General features: G+C 40.8%; 1 protein-coding gene across 1 annotated transcript in view; it reads left to right on the forward strand.

Annotated features, from left to right (window-relative positions):
• The window catches only part of LOC142663112 (TBC1 domain family member 12-like), a 71,861-nt gene that overhangs the window by 34,100 nt on the left and 20,415 nt on the right, over positions 1-17,346 (forward strand). Inside the window, exons 4-6 of the mRNA XM_075841412.1 lie at positions 242-357; positions 659-741; positions 13,361-13,478. Coding sequence (XP_075697527.1) covers positions 242-357; positions 659-741; positions 13,361-13,478 — 317 coding nt within the window. The remainder of the gene's footprint in view (positions 1-241; positions 358-658; positions 742-13,360; positions 13,479-17,346) is intronic.

Consider the following 17,346-nt stretch of genomic DNA (forward strand, 5'->3'; position numbering starts at 1 on the left):
ATATGCCATAACATTATTCGATGTGAATATCCTTTTTAATATAAAGACACAAAAAAAATCTTAGCAGACTTGAATACAAACCACAATGGAAGAACCTTTTTTCTTTTTACTAAAAGTAATTGCGGCGATGTGTATGTGACACGGGGTTCTTCTTCTTTTTCCCGTGTCAGTATACACTGTCCATTTTCCCCCTACCTTCTCTTGCTTTCAACTTATGTGTAACTATATCTTCTTCTTTTAGGAATATGAAACCCGTACTGGGAGGACATGCAAAGCCCCAACTCAATCCACAAGACGTAAAAAATGTGAACTCGAACCACTCTCTACCACAGCTCTTATCTTAGAAGATCGACCTGCGTGAGTATAAGCAATCTAACTTTAATAACACTTTCTTTTTTTTTTCCATTGGAGTTCTGATGTTTTTGATGGCAAAAATAGCACTGCAGTCTACGCTATTCTTGTCAAAAACACCAGAACCCCAATTAAACGGAACACCCCACTATTGTGTACAGAGTCTAAACTCAAGGTTATTAATACTAACCGTGCAAATCACTTTTAAAGCCTCTTCCAATGTCCAATCTCCTTCTTCTGTAACGTGTTACCATTACTTAATTGTAGTTTTACGATCTATTGACTGTGGTTTTATTTTGTTTATTAGAAATCTACCTGCGAAATCCGTCCATGAAACCTTGCGCCACCGGCAGGAGTATGATGAGATGGTAGCGGAAGCGAAAAAACGAGGTGCCCTTTATAAGCTTTTTGTATTACTGCATCTAATGCCCAATACTTTAGGACCATAAAATGTACATTTGTGGCTGCTGATACTCCTGTCCGGCATCACATCCTTATCCCGGGGCTTCTAAATGACCTATGTTGTCCTTTGTTATTGGTTGATCATGTAGTAATTTTATGAATTTGAGCACTGGCCTAGTCATATTTAGCCCCACTCAAAGCTTTTCAATAATAATAATCTCCATGTTGAAGACAAGAGTTTCATGTAAAACCCCCTTTCTGACTTTAAAGAGGTTCTCTGGCTTTTTAACATAGAACCCCCTCTAAGGTCAGGCCATCAATTTTGAAGTTCTAGGAAACCCCTTTAAGGCCTCCTTGACGCACTTTATCTTTCTGCGTTTTAAAATTCAGCATGCGTTTCAAGCTTTTTTTTTTTTTTTTTTTCTTTAACAGGCATTTTTCTTGGGGTTTGGGAGTTTTGCACAGAAAAATTGCCTATTTTTAAAAACCTGACCCCCAAAAACTAAAATACTATGTTGGTATTCTCATATTTTACTATAGACTTTAAACTGATATCAGTCAGCACCCCCCCCCCCCCCCCCACCCCTTCAAAAGTTAATACCGATTTTCACCTTTCTTGGTCCATTGCATTCTTCTCAGGGCTGGTGTTACCTATAGACAGTCGTCTCTGCTTGTAGGTGGCCCTGAGGAATGACTGTCTGCTGAAGGGAAATTTACATATGCATACACACTGTTCATTGTACTCCTATGTAAATTGTGTGTATTAATTGTTACATGTTAAAGGGGTTCTCCCGTGAAGGACACTTATGATATATCCACAGCATATGTTTCCGTAACTCCCATAGAACGGAATAGTAGTTATGAAAACAGCGTAGCTCGCATGTTGCCCTGTTCTAGAGATAGGTGCGGGTCCCAGAGGTGGGACCCGCATCTATCTGACATTTATGACATATCCTGTGGATATCAGAAAAAAGGAGATTTTTGAAGCAGCACTAGTCCCGAGTATGGTGCGGTGCACGCTGTCAAGCCAGGCAAACCCACTCCAGCACGATGTATATCCAAAGAAGTAGTAGGACAACAGCACACGTCTTCAAATCATCAAAGTGGTTTTATTGTCAAGACATCCACAAACGACAAGCAACGTTTCGACCCATAGTGAGTGAAGGGTCTTTGTCAAGCCTAACATTATGTCTAAAAACATCGTTATAAATGGGTGAATACAAATGATCACATGGCCCATTCCAACCAGTGAACATCGTGAATCTGGTCTCCCAGGTGAAGCATACATTAGTCTTAATGACATACATCAAATAGTTATATACTCTTCAAAAACGTGCAAAACTACAATGTGTAATACATCTTTAATACATCATCATCAATAATATAACAATCATTGTTATTACAATAGAAAAGTGAAGGAGGAAAGTTCACCACACTCCAGGTTCCAGCTACGATCACAGAGCTCTACTGTGCATGCTCAGCAATCAGTCATCTCTGCTGTGCAAAAATAAAGACCAGCGTTCGATCAAAAATGGTAATCAAAGTGTGTATAAATGTAAGACATCCTCAGTCATAACAGGAATCCATCATACTGCAACTCCATATCTGTATATTTTGAGGCAAAATTAATTCAATAATTAAAAACGTCTTCACTCTGTATAAGTCACATGTGAACAGGGCAGACGGAGGGAGAAGGGATCAGGTTCATATTGCTTCATGATATCAATCACTAGAAGTTAAATATAAGACATCCTCAGTCATAACAAGAATCCATCATACTACAGCTCCAAATCTGTATATTTTTGAGGCAAAATTAATTCGATAATTAAAAACGCCTTCACTCTGTTTAAGTCACATGTGAACAGGGCAGACGGAGGGAGAAGGAATCAGGTTCATATTGCTACATGATATCAATCCCTAGGAGTTAATGTCATCAAATACTGTTTAGTGTTAAACCGCCTACATAAATCGGATCACCGAAGTGATTCAAAAACTTTCTAGGGAATGCTTGTAACTTCTGTCCAACAAATCATGTTGGACAATTATACCGCACAAAACACGAGATTTATGTAATGATGATAAAAACACCTTCATTCCGTGATGTTAAGTCACATGTGAACAGGGCAGACGGAAGGAGAAGGGATCAGGTTCATATTACTACATGATATCAATCACTAAAAGTTAGTGTCATCAAATACTCTTTAGTGTTAATTAGCCTACATAAATCGAATCACTCAAAGTGATTAAAAGACTTTCTAGGGAATGCTCGTAATATCTGTCCAACAAATCATGTCGGACACCTATACCGCACAGAACACGAGATTTATATAATGATGATAGAGCATCAACCATAGCCCACCCAAAAAAACCACTATACTCAAAAACATTGCATAAAAAATACAGATGGATGCCAACATGAAAGGAACCGCTATAATCTTCGTTCTGATCATAAATCCGCTGGCGTGTGGTGAATAAACCTCCGTCACGAACATACTCAAATCTGTAAGAAATATTCCAAAATTATCAAGATCCTCAGGAATACAAGACGATGCAAAAAATAGATGCTAAACAATGTGTCAGAAATCACCCATCAAGTGTACAATATTAAAATTAAAAAAATGTTAAAAACAGCAATGGGATTTCAGAGTCCAGGAATTATCTTGTATTCTAGATTCAAACCTTTGGGGTATAGGGAATCTAACTCAAAGATCCAACGTAATTCTTTCTTTTTCAATAGCTTCTGTCTATCCCCTCCCCTCCTGAGTATCGGGACACAATCTATTACCCTAAATCTCAATTGATTTAACTGATGATTCTTTTCAATAAAATGCCTTGGTAATGGAAGTTCCATCATTTTCTTTCTGATTGTACTTTTATGCTTATTAATTCTCAATTTAATAGGCATAGTTGTCTCTCCTATGTAAATCAATGAGCAAGGACATGTAATCATATATACAACGAAATCTGAATTGCACGTAAATCTGTGTCTGATATTAAAGATCCTCCCCGTATGTGGATGCTGAAAACTATTCCCTTTCACAATATTATTGCAATTACAGCAATTCAGACAGGGAAAATTACCATTTTTGGGGGGGCAAAGTAGTAATTGTGTATTTTTCTTTCTACTACCCACGTCTGACTTAACCAGAGTGTCTCTGATATTCTTAGTCCTCCGATATGACATAATGGGTGGTATTCTCAACGTGTCAATCTCCTTATGTCCCTTGGACACTATAGGCCAATTCTTTCGCAGAATATTACCTATGCGACCACTCAAATTGCCAAAAGTTGATATAAATGGTATACGTTCAACTTGTACACCCTTAATATTGGATTCCAAACTATTGTCTAGTCTATCCTTATGTTTCTGTACAAGTTTCCTAGGATAACCTCTCTTCTTAAATTTATTACACATCTGAGTCAACCTAATTTGTTTCTGTGTAGTATCTGACACAATCCTATCTACCCTCAATAATTGACTCCATGGTAACGACTCAATCATGTGTCTAGGATGGTTACTACTATATAAAAGGAGATTATTTCTGTCTGTGGGTTTCACAAATAAATCTGTGGAAAATACTCCGTCTTTCCATTGTACCAAAGTGTCCAAAAATTGTAATTCTCGATCAGAACAAACCATGGTAAATTGAAGAGCTGGAATATGAGTGTTAAGTTCTAACAAAAACTGATCAAGACCCAACCTATCACCTTCCCATATGACAAAAATGTCATCAATAAATCTCCACCAGCAGCGGATGTGACCCATATGGGGGGAGGTGTAGACATATTCCTCCTCAAAGGTGGACATGAAGATGTTCGCGTACGTTGGGGCCACATTGGACCCCATCGCCGTCCCCCTTAGCTGTAAATAGAACTGGTCACCAAAGAGAAAATAATTCTTCCTTAGTACCAGCTCCAACAGCTGGAGGATGAAGCGTCTACACCCTGGGTCACATCCGGTGCTGGCGAGACATTTCTCTATTGCCCTTAAACCTCTATTATGTTCAATGCTAGTATATAGAGATACAATATCAAATGATACAAGTAATACAGGACCACTGGCCTCAATCAGTTGTAATTTATGTAAAAAATCTGTTGTATCTTTAATGTAAGACGAGGCCTTCAAAACATGTTCTCTCAGGATTTTGTCAAGGAAGATTGCAATATTATTAAAAATTGAACCCCTCCCCGACACAATTGGTCTGCCTGGGGGGGCATGGAGATTTTTGTGAATCTTAGGTAGTGTATATAATATCGGAGTAATTGGTTCCTCCACCTTCAGAAACTTCCCCAATTGTTGGTCAATAATACCCTGTTCCACTGCAACATCAATAATACCTTTGATCTCTTTCAATAGCTCTAACTTGGGGTCTCTAGGTAATAATTGATATATCTCACTATCTGCCAATTGACTATAAATCTCTGACTCATATTTACTGCTGTCCAAAATGACCGTGGCTCCACCTTTATCGGCCTGCTTTATGGTAATCTCCTTATTATTCATAAGTTCCTTTAAAGCCTTCCTTTCCTTATTTGTAAGATTCAAATTACTCCTTGTATCATGTATAGTACTCTCTTTTAATGATTTAATCTCATCTAACACAATCTTTGAAAACGTATCAATAATCGGGCTAGAGGGAGGCATATATGTGCTAGTTGGTCTAAGACCCAATTTGCTAGACTGAAACATACAATCAGAATCACTTTTCTCACAGACAGTAACATTATCTTTGGAAAACATTACTTTAAGGTTCAGACGTCTAAAAAAACTTTTAAGATCAAGATCCAATTGGAACCAATCAACATCAGTATCAAGACAAAATGAAAGACCCTTCTGTAACACCTGAAGTTGGTCATTCGTGAGGTCTATAGATGAGATATTTACCACTATATTTTCGTTCTTGGAGGGTTCCTCCTCATTGGGGGTCTCGATCTCGAACGAAATCGGCCTCTTGCGTTGCCGTTGGTGTTTCCGTCCACCCCTCCTAGACCGTCCATACTTCCAAGTGGACCTTTGTCTAAAAAAGGTGCATGATTGGCGTCATCGGTTGAATCAGAATCACCGGTAGTGTATAACAGGTTGCCACTCCCCAATTTCCTCGGTTTTCTCCGCCTCTGGGAAGGACCATATGAATTCATATTTTGCCAATTGTAGATTTTTCCATTGCGATAGTCCTCCAAATCCCGATGCCATTTATCTCTTTTCGTTCTCTCTATCTCGGTCTTCACTCTATCCAAATTCATGGAGATTTTCTCCTTTAGAGAACCAAAAATTAGCTCATTGGAAGATTGGACAATTGACACTTCTACTTCCTTCAATTTATTTTCAATCAATGCAATTTCTGATTGTAGATATTCCACATTGAGAAGTATTAAATCGAAGGCATATTTATTAGATATGTGTTCAAACTTCGTACAGAAGTACTCATTATTAGGAAACAGATTCGGGCGTAAATGTGATCTTAAGCCTCTGGGGATTCTCTGTGCCTTGTAGTACTCCAATAATGTGGATAGATGTAACTCCAGTGAAATCTTTCTTTTAGCTTCACTTTCATATTGCCTCTTCAAGGCATCCATTGATGGAGTACTTAAAAACGCTGAATCATAAGTTGCACTCTGTACAATCCTTAACGCATCCTCATTGCTGTATGCGAATGTCTTTGACATACCTTGTAAAGTTGATGCACTAGAAAGTGCGGTAGTATCTCGGGAAATCAAGCCCATAGCACTGGGCGGATTCGGATTCATCCTCCAAAAGTGCACGCCTCTGTGGTTTGATATCAGAAAAAAGGAGATTTTTGAAGCAGCACTAGTCCCGAGTATGGTGCGGTGCACGCTGTCAAGCCAGGCAAACCCACTCCAGCACGATGTATATCCAAAGAAGTAGTAGGACAACAGCACACGTCTTCAAATCATCAAAGTGGTTTTATTGTCAAGACATCCACAAACGACAAGCAACGTTTCGACCCATAGTGAGTGAAGGGTCTTTGTCAAGCCTAACATTATGTCTAAAAACATCGTTATAAATGGGTGAATACAAATGATCACATGGCCCATTCCAACCAGTGAACATCGTGAATCTGGTCTCCCAGGTGAAGCATACATTAGTCTTAATGACATACATCAAATAGTTATATAATCTTCAAAAACGTGCAAAACTACAATGTGTAATACATCTTTAATACATCATCATCAATAATATAACAATCATTGTTATTACAATAGAAAAGTGAAGGAGGAAAGTTCACCACACTCCAGGTTCCAGCTACGATCACAGAGCTCCACTGTGCATGCTCAGCAATCAATCATCTCTGCTGTGAAAAAAATAAAATAAAGACCAGCGTTCGATCAAAAAATAGTAATCAAAGTATGTATAAATATACGACATCCTCAGTCATAACAGGAATCCATCATACTGCAACTCCATATCTGTATATTTTGAGGCAAAATTAATTCAATAATTAAAAACGTCTTCACTCTGTATAAGTCACATGTGAACAGGGCAGACGGAGGGAGAAGGGATCAGGTTCATATTGCTTCATGATATCAATCACTAGAAGTTAAATATAAGACATCCTCAGTCATAACAAGAATCCATCATACTACAGCTCCAAATCTGTATATTTTTGAGGCAAAATTAATTCGATAATTAAAAACGCCTTCACTCTGTTTAAGTCACGATGTTCACTGGTTGGAATGGGCCATGTGATCATTTGTATTCACCCATTTATAACGATGTTTTTAGACATAATGTTAGGCTTGACAAAGACCCTTCACTCACTATGGGTCGAAACGTTGCTTGTCGTTTGTGGATGTCTTGACAATAAAACCACTTTGATGATTTGAAGACGTGTGCTGTTGTCCTACTACTTCTTTGGATATACATCGTGCATATGTCATAAATGTCCTTCATGGGAAAACCCGTTTAAGTAGACACAGTTCTGTGGGGGGGGGGGTGAGAGGAAGACACCCAGGGAGGGGCAAAGATAAGGCTGCAAAGGGTGCTAAAAGTGCTTCACAATAATCGACTTTATGGTGTAAGAGGAAGCAAACATTAAAAAGCCATAAATTAGTTAATATGCCCAAACACATCACAAGACAGTTGGCCGAACCTGCCGAGTTCGGTATGACCGGCAGACTATCTGATGTGTATGGGGGTGTCTTGCCTTTCCCCTGATGGCAGATGATGGGGAGAGAAGGATTGGCCATATTTGTATAAATATGCTCAATCTTTTTTTTTTTTTTTTCTCACAGGAGAAAAGTTGCTGCCAGAGAGGGGTCTGGCAGCGGCTTATTCCCCTCCCCATCAATTGAAAAGCCAGCTGAGCCTTCTACTCAGTGAATGGGCTGAGCTGCGATACCAGACCTAGCCTATGGGCAAAAGTAGAGCGGTTTCTAGAAAGAGCAAAATGCTTTTCTCTAATCCGCTCGCCCCTTTAAGGTGTGGCCTACTTATAGGGCGGAGTCTAAGGTGCCAGACAGTCTGTGCCTACAGGCTTCTGAGATGTAAATCTGGGACCGATTCTGCCCTAACGGTCGCTATATTCTGAGGACTTCTCCTCTTCACACAACTGCTGGTATATTCTTCCTGTTGTGCTATATAAAGAAAATAAATTGGGTAGTTTATTGGTTGCTTTAGGCAATGCCACAGCTTTCATGTTAAAGAGACTCTGTCACCACATTATAAGTGCCCTTTCTCCTATATAAGGAGATCGGCGCTGTAATGTAGGTGACAGCAGTGCTTTTTATTTAGAAAAACTATCTATTTTTACCACTTTATTAGCGATTTTTAGCTTTAATGCTAATGAGTTTCTTAATGCCCAAGTGGGCATGTTTTTACTTTAGACCAAGTGGGCGTTGTACAGGGGAGTGTATGACTCTGACCAATCAGTGACCAATCGGCGTCATGCACTTTTCTCCATTCATTTACACTGCACTAGTGATATAGTTATATCGTTATGTGAAGTTACATACACAAACCCTAACATTACTACAGTGTCCTGATAATGAATATACATCACTACCAGCCTGGATGTGATGTTTATTCAGAATCCTGACACATCTGTAGCGTCTCTATGAGATTTACAGCAAGGCAAACGTAAGCTCGCGAGATTACGATGTAACCTGTCATTTCAAACAAGATTACGTTTGCCTTGCTGGAATCTCACAGAAAAGATTCAAGAGTGTCAGGATTCTGAATAAACATCACGTCCAGGCTGGTAGTGATGTATATTCATTATCAGGACACTGCAGTAATGTTATAGTGTGTGTATGTAGCTGCACATAACGATATGACAATATCGCTAGTGCAGTGTAAATGAATGGAGAGAAGTGTATGACGCTGATTGGTCACTGATTGGTCAGCATCATACACTCCTCTGTACAACGCCCACTTTGTCTAAAGTAAAACACGCCCACTTGGGCATTAAGAAACTCATTAGCATAAAGCTAAAAATCGCTCAAAGGGGTTTAAAATAGATCGTTTTTCTAAATAATAAGCATTACTGTCACCTACATTATAGCGCTGATCTCATTATATAGGAGACAGGGCACTTATAATGTGGGTGGTGATAGAGCCTCTTTAATGTACCCTGCCAACAGTAGGCACATGAAAAGGTCATTAGTCTTTCTGCTCTTACAGTCCATTCATTTGTATATGAAAACACAGCAATGAATAGGAATAGATCAGGACAGACTAGCCGTATACTTGACACGACTTAAGTGCAAGTTATAAAATGTCATTTAACACACACTGTTTTATTGCTTTTATATCTTCCCAACCATTCAGTTTTATGCAGGGTTGTATGAGAGTAATAAAATAGCTCTGCCAACTTTCACTGTACACTCTTACTTTATTGCTTGTTCTGCATTATATGAAGGTGATATAGCAGTCACGGGCTGTAATTTTGGTTTATAAAATATGCTGTCATATAAATGGCTTGATGGTCATTCATTTTGGAATTGACTCTTTAAGCCATCTTTTATGTCCTCCGTTATCTTGAGCAGCCTCTCCGGGGTCGATACAGAAACATCACTAACAAGCCTGACAGGGTCACCAGGTCATTGATTGATTGTAATGCTGTGTGTACTGTAAGGCGCAGACTATTTAATTAAAACAAAGCTATCCGCTCCAGCCCCTCTGACAAGCTGCCCCCCCCCCCCCCAGCATGGATGCATTACAGTGAAATGAATGTACTAGGCTTTCCATGACCAAAGGCCTTCTAGCATAAATCTGCTTTATCACTTTGCTGCACACTGGGTAATTGCTCTCCTTTCACGGTGAGGTTGTTTCAGCTTCATAATATGCTGTGTTGCTTGTGGACAGATAGGTTTCAGGCATGGGCCGTGTAAGCGAGTGGCGATCAACGAGACGGTTCATTGATCGGCGCTCGTTTGATCCTCTCACAAGGAGCTATGTATTTGATCGATCGGTCGTTACTACGATCGCTCGTCACCATACATGTCTATCATGTCGGCAGCACGTCTCCCTGTTTACACGGGATGTGTAAAAACGGCGTTGAGGCATCTTGGGTTTTTCCCAACTCCTTATCTACTTTGTACTTGACAAGGTTAGACTTGATATGTTTTGCTCCATAAGCTTTACTTTCCGCTTTACTATGAAGATGTAGCACTTTTATTGAGCTAAATTTGGAGAAAACTTTCCAACATCGTGGCGCCAGTATAAAATGAGACCTTAAAAGAAAGAAATATAGACTAAATTAAAAACTGCAATCCGTAAACTGTTATTGAGTAGAGACTATTTACTGCACACAGACGAAGATTCAGTTGGAAGGAATATAAATCCTTTAAACCCCATGTGGCTTTTTATAGACCATCTCTGGTGGGAGCAATTTCTTCCTCGATATAGTTCATCATCCTTACCCAGCGGTGGTGCGTCTTGCAGGCAGCGTTCATAATAACGCAATGATGGGGAACAGTAAAAGAGGGGAATCCATCATAATCCGTAAATATTCACTGACCTTTCCATTTTCCGTATCACTCAGAGGTGCAATTACTTAACTGAGATATTTATTTTGATTAAATGTCTCTTTCGAATTCCCATATGAGCGTGATCTGCCCACGCACAGAATCTGAAGTCTTTCTTCATGGAGCTGTCACAAGGCAGCCTGGTGATGGGAAATAATGTAAGAAGGTTCACGGATCTGCTTTATGTATTCCCAACCATGTAGAGCTGCGGCGTTTTATGAGTCAGTGTTAAAGAAAACCCAATTTCCTCCAGCAGTATTTATATGGAATTTATTTTGGCTGAATATGCAGATAATTGTATTGTTTTTAGATCGTGTTTCTAGTAAACTTAACGCTTTTTTTAAAGAAGTATGGTTAAAAGGCCACGACACACAAACCATGGAAAAAGGTGGTCAAGGGTAAAGGATTCATAAACCATATTCATATTTCTATTTAGAACATGCTAACGGGGATGGGGCGGGAGGCGGCCCACTCCTCTTCCTATTAACTTGAGCTAAGCTCGGCAGACCCCCTTAAAGAACTTTACGCCCTCACTGATCCTAAGGCTGGGTTCACACGACCTATTTTCAGACGTAAACGAGGCATATAATGCCTCGTTTTACGTCTGAAAATAGGGCTTCAATACGTCGGCAAACATCTGCCCATTCATTTGAATGGGTTTGCCGACGTACTGTGCCAACGACCTGTCATTTACGCGTCGTCATTTGATAGCTGTCAAACGACGCGTAAAATGACTGCCTCGGCAAAGTAGTGCAGGACACTTCTTTGCAACGTAATTTGAGCCGTTCTTCATTGAATTCAATGAAGCGCAGCTCAAGATTACGGGCGTCAAAGACGCCTCGCAAATTGCGAGGAGGAGCTTTTACGTCAAACGACGCAGCTGTTTTCTCCTGAAAACAGTCTGTCTTTTCAGACGTAAAAGCTTAGCTAGCGTGTGCACATACCCTAATGGTTCTTCTGCAGTGCTTCGTCTTTTCGAGCAATACCAGTTGTTTTTATAATTGCTTCTAACCGCAAGACAAGGTAAGGGCAGCTGCAAAACAAAAGGTGTAATCTTCAGTCCCAAGCTACAGATATTGGCCTCTTTGAGCAATAACTGGAAGAATTAGAGAATTAAAGGAGTTATTCTTTGAATAATTTTCATTCCAAAAGTCCAGCAATGCTGTTAATAGCGTTTTGTTTTTTTAACATATTTCATATAACATTACTTTTTTTTATTGTTTTTTTTTACTATAAACAAAACTGCTTACAAATACAAGTACAACAAATAAATAACCCCATAACCACCCCCCTCCCTAACCCGGGATGGACAATAAAAAAAGACCACCATCAAAGGGGAGCGTTTAGCCTTGTAGAGATGCCTTACAAAGAGAATTTCACCCGGCCCCAGTTCCTATATTATCCTGCCAAATCTGACATAATCGAGACCCCTCACCTCTTTGGTCCATATCATATTTCTCTGCAACAAACCGCCAGTTCATTCTAGTCACCCAGCATTTAACACTAGGAGGCTCCTCATTCTTCCACTGTCTGGCAATTAAACTTCTTGTAATTTGTAACCCCTTTAAACCCATCAGTATATTTAATCTATCCCCCCTTATACCCATTTTAATACCCAATTCTATATTAACGCCTCCAAAAGGAATCTCAATATGAAACTACTTATTCAATGTACCTTTCATCTTTTTTTTGCTTCTCTGTGTTTGCCTTGGTGCTGCTGCCGCTAATCTGTGCTGCTGGAGGCCTGGCAGCTGACCATATAGTACCTTTTTACTTTCCCTGCAGAATAGGGTAACATGTTGTAGTTATTCACTTTTTGACACCCACAGAATGCTCTCCCTTACAAACCGGTCATCAGTTATCCGATAATGGACAACCCCCATAATTCGTATCACGTTAATTGCCTTCAGTCAGAGGTATACGCCAGGAGGACTTCCAATGTACTCCTCTGACCGAAAGCTGCAATGTATTACACTTTTTATACATAAGGTTGGAGCTGTTCGGGCGACATATCTGACTATAAGGTAGAGCACCCGGTGACAACGGCTCTGGGGGATGTCCAGGAGATTGCCCGAGGACTCCTGCCCTGGTAAAGCTTCTGATGTCTCTGTCCATATATGGACAGTGATGTCAGGAGCTCCCCTTGGGCTGGAGTCCCCGGGCGGAGCGCTTCCTGCAGCCCTGTGCAGGAGGGTCCAGTGACATAACGGTCCATACAGTGGCATCTATTACCTATAGGCTCCCATGTTTAAAAAAATAAATAAAACTATACTGCTTGATTTACTCTATTCCACCCTTCTAGAAAAGATGTACTGTCGTTTACCCGGCTGACTGAGGCCAAAGGGACACTGTATCGGCCTCCGTCGGGCTAATGAAGCCCTATGGATGTGTTTATCGTGTACGTCGGGACCTTTCAGAGCGTCCACAATAAGCAGAAGACAAAAACAAACTTATAGTTCACTTCCATTGCTCTCTTTGTTCTTGCTACAAGCTGTTATCTTATCCTAGAGAAAGCATAGGTGCTGCATTCCTAGTGATGGTCTACAGGTAGTGCCTGTAGCACCTGGTGGCATGTACCCTGTGATACTTGTAACATCACATAACTGTCTTCTCTCTGCAGAGGTTAAAGAGGCACAGAGAAGAAAGAAGCTGATGAAGGAAAGATTCAAGCAAGAGGAAAATATTGCAAGCGCCATGGTTGTGTGGAACACTGAGATCTTGCCATACTGGGATGCTATGTAAGTTTTTTTTCAGTAAGAGCAGAACAGCTGACCTGGTATAAAGGATGTAAATTGTCCTGGTTAGTTAGGATCTTGGCACCCTGAATAGACCGCTCGCACTCTCTACTAACAAGCTATCTGTCACCATTGTTTATCATTTGTTGGCTGGTTTTGGAAGATGCTTATGTTGTGGTTTCCTCCTTTCATTCACTGCTTTTTAATGAACAAGCAAACCTACTGGAACAGTAACCCGTTATGTAAGAAAGCTTGCTGGCTTCAATGCTCTGTCACTAGCGCAAAGATTATTTTTCCAGCCTACTCCACTAGTGAACAGTTGTGCTCGTATTGTGTAAAGAACAGTTGGACAAGCACGTGTCCTATTCCCTCAGATTTGACCATCATTCCAATATTTTTCGCTATCGGCAACTTGTTGTTAAAGAGGTAAACTGATCCGGAGATTTAAAAAGGGCTAAACCAGATTTCACCAATGGAGCGGTCAGAGCTGATGGTTATACATCATTATAGTTAAAAAGTTGTCCCATCATGACCGCTTCTGTGCCCTATTTGGGATGTCATAAAGTTTGTCACGCCCGCTCTAGTCAACTGGGCCAGTCCATGTATTGCATGCAATTGAATGGCCGCCATGTAATACAATATTTCTCCTGCAGCAGTTAACTTCCAAAGCGTGACTTGCAGCGACTAATGGATCAATCGTCTTTTACGATGAAATCTCGACCTTATTACCTAAAAATACTTTCTCTTGATCACCGCTTTACAAACAATGATGTAACTGTTTTCTGAGACTTGGGCCACTTTCACATGGTAGTAATTTGGTCCGTACCTGTAAGCCAAAACCAGGAGTGGAATTTGGTTTTCCTCCATGGTCTGAGTTCCATTCATCCCAAACGTGTTGGATGGATTTGAGGTCGGGGCTCTGTACAAGCCTTTAGAGTTTTTTTACACCAAACTCGTCAAACCATGTCTTTGTGGACCTATGTTTTTTTGCACACGAATGCTGAAACCGGAAAGAGACTTCCCCAAACTATAGCCACAAAGATGGAAGCATGCAATTGTCTAAAATGTCTCTGTATTCTGTAGCATTAACATTACCCTAAACTGGAAATGCGGGCCTAGCCCATACCTACCCTGAAGAACAGCTCCACACCATTATCCCTCCTCCACCAAGCTTTACATTAGGCACTATACATTCCAATTTGTAGCGTTCTCCTAACATCCACCAAACCCAGATATGTCCAAGAGACTGCACGATAATGAAACCTGATTCATCACTCCACAGATCACGTTTCCGCTGCTCCAGTCTAGTGTCTGTGCTTTACACCACTCCAGCCACCGCTTGGCAATGCGCATGTTGGTCTTCGGCATGTGTGTAGCTGTTTGACCATGGAAACCTATTTTATTAAGCGCTCGACGCACAGTTTTTGTGCTGATGTTACTTCTAGAGGCAGTTTGAAAAACTGTATGAAGTGAGTGAGTGCAACGGGATAGAGGATAGGCAGTTTTTTGTTTTTTGAGCGACACAATTTAGCACTTGGCGGCCTCGCTCTGTGAGTTTGTGCGGCCTACCGCTTTGCGGCTGATCTGTTGTTGCTCCTAGACGCTTCCACTTAATAATATTAACAGAATTGACTAGGACAGATAAAAAATTCCATGAACCAACTTGTGGCAAAGGTGGCATATTATGTTAGTGTAACTCTTAACCCCATTAACCACTGTTCATGTACGTCCTGGCGGGCTATGGAGTGGGCTCAGGAGCTAAGCACGCTCCGTGCAGTTGTCACCTCTGTATTATAGCTGATGCCCTGCTCTAATGGCCGGGATTGGCGATAACTAAGATTCTGTCCGTTTGACCACTTCGACTGCCGCATCTAAGCCGTTCGAGCCCTCTGTAGTGCCAGTACTGCCCGCCAGTCTTTGTTTACTGAAGTGCAATGATAAAGTGACTTCGATTTTATATAATCCAAAGTCTTATCGAAATAGAGAGAACCACACAAGGTGTACACCACCATTGTATATAGTGGTACATTATGTCATATTAGGAAGGGGAGAGAAGGAATAGTGTGTGGTATTTTATTTCATTTTTTTTTTTGTTTTTTTAAATGGAATAAAAAGTAATAGATTTGTATGTACCACCCCAAAATGGTACCAATAAAAACTACAGCTCTCCCTGCAAAAAACAAACCCTCCCACAGATCATTGAAGAAAAAATAGACTATGGCGACATAAAGTAAACTTTTTTTCACAAATTTTGTGATCTGGAGGAAAACAGACTTAAAAACTGTGGTAAAATACATGTTTTGATGTCCTCCAGACAGTCCCCATAAATCTACCACAATCTTTCTTTATTTCCAATAGACAGATCTTCTCTTGCTTTCTATGAACTGATAAGAACCCCAGACTACTACATAAAATACTCATTCTAAAACCTCAATATGGCGGATTAAGTCTCCCTGACCCCTTACTCTACTACTGCGCACTTCATCTGTGTAGATGGACACATCTGCCCAGATTAAATGATTCCCCCTTACATGCCACCCTAGAAAGAACGCTGCTGGCACCTCAGTGTGTGGGCCGCCTTTGTAGTTTAAGACTCAAACATAACCTGAATCGTGACCGCTAGCCCCATTACCAGAGGCACCGTAGAATTTTTCCAGAATTTTCTGTCGCCACTAGATTCTTCCAGGCATATCTCCCCTGGGAGTTTTGCCCCTCTCTTTCTAGGAAGCCATTTGGACCTTCTAGACTTCTGGAATCACCTAAACACCATTACCGTTGCTGATGCTTTCAAAGATAAGACGCCTAGTCTCAGATCTCTTCTCCCCCTCTGCTCAATACATAACCAACTTCTTACACCTTCACAAAAATGTGTAAACTATTCCTGGCAGGATTTCCTAACCTTCAGAACCCTAGCTGGAAGCTTTTTTTGCTGCTTCCCTCTCCCCAAAAGCCTATACGGGCCTACTCCTTTAAAGATCTACCTTACAAACCCAGCTAACCTATTGGCCTGGGAAATGGAATTAGATATGACCTTCTCAAGAGAAGAAACGTCTTATTTTAAGCCGCACACTGTTTTTCCCGGTGTATTAAAATGCAGGAGAACTCTTTTTAAAAACTATTACTCGATGGCATCGAACAACAGATTATCTTTACAAACTTCATCTGATCCACTCTGACAAATGCTGGCTATTGGAGTCCCTCACAGGAGCAATGACACACGTGTGGTGAGAATGAACTAATGGAAACCTACTGGAAAAGGATCACAGACCTAATCTGACAAATAACTTGTCAGGGCATCCCGCTGTGTGCTCCATTTATCCTTTACTGGGCAACCTCGGGTTCTGACTTAAAGGGGTTGTCCAGTCCCTAAAAATTGATGTCTTATCCTCAAGATGGGCTGTCCATATCTGATCGTTTGGGGTCCGCCTCCCGGGACCCCCGCTGATCAGCTGTTTTTAAGGGGCCACGGTGCTCGTACGAGCTTTGCTCACACTGAATCGCCGACACACTTAATAGCGGCGGTTCACAGTATTACAGCCTTCTCCCATTGAAGTGAACAGACTAATATTGTGACCCACCGCTACAAGTGTGTCGGCGATTCACAGTGTGAGCAGTTAGGGAAATAAAGGGGGAGCCGCGCTCGTACAAGTGCTGTGGCCCCTTCCACACATCTGATCGGCGGTGGTATTTGGAGTCTTACCCCAACCGATCAGATATTGAGGGCCTGAGGATGGGCCATTAGTTTTTAGGGACTGGACTACCTCTTTAGATATTACCTTTATTATGCAGATTATCACGGTGGCAGGGGTGATTTTACGGTCGTGGGCATGGGGCCTCAGTGTGTATATGTAGAATTTATGAGATTTGGGCT

The sequence above is a fragment of the Rhinoderma darwinii genome, chromosome 11 (assembly GCF_050947455.1).
Source record: "Rhinoderma darwinii isolate aRhiDar2 chromosome 11, aRhiDar2.hap1, whole genome shotgun sequence".
NCBI lineage: Eukaryota > Metazoa > Chordata > Amphibia > Anura > Rhinodermatidae > Rhinoderma > Rhinoderma darwinii.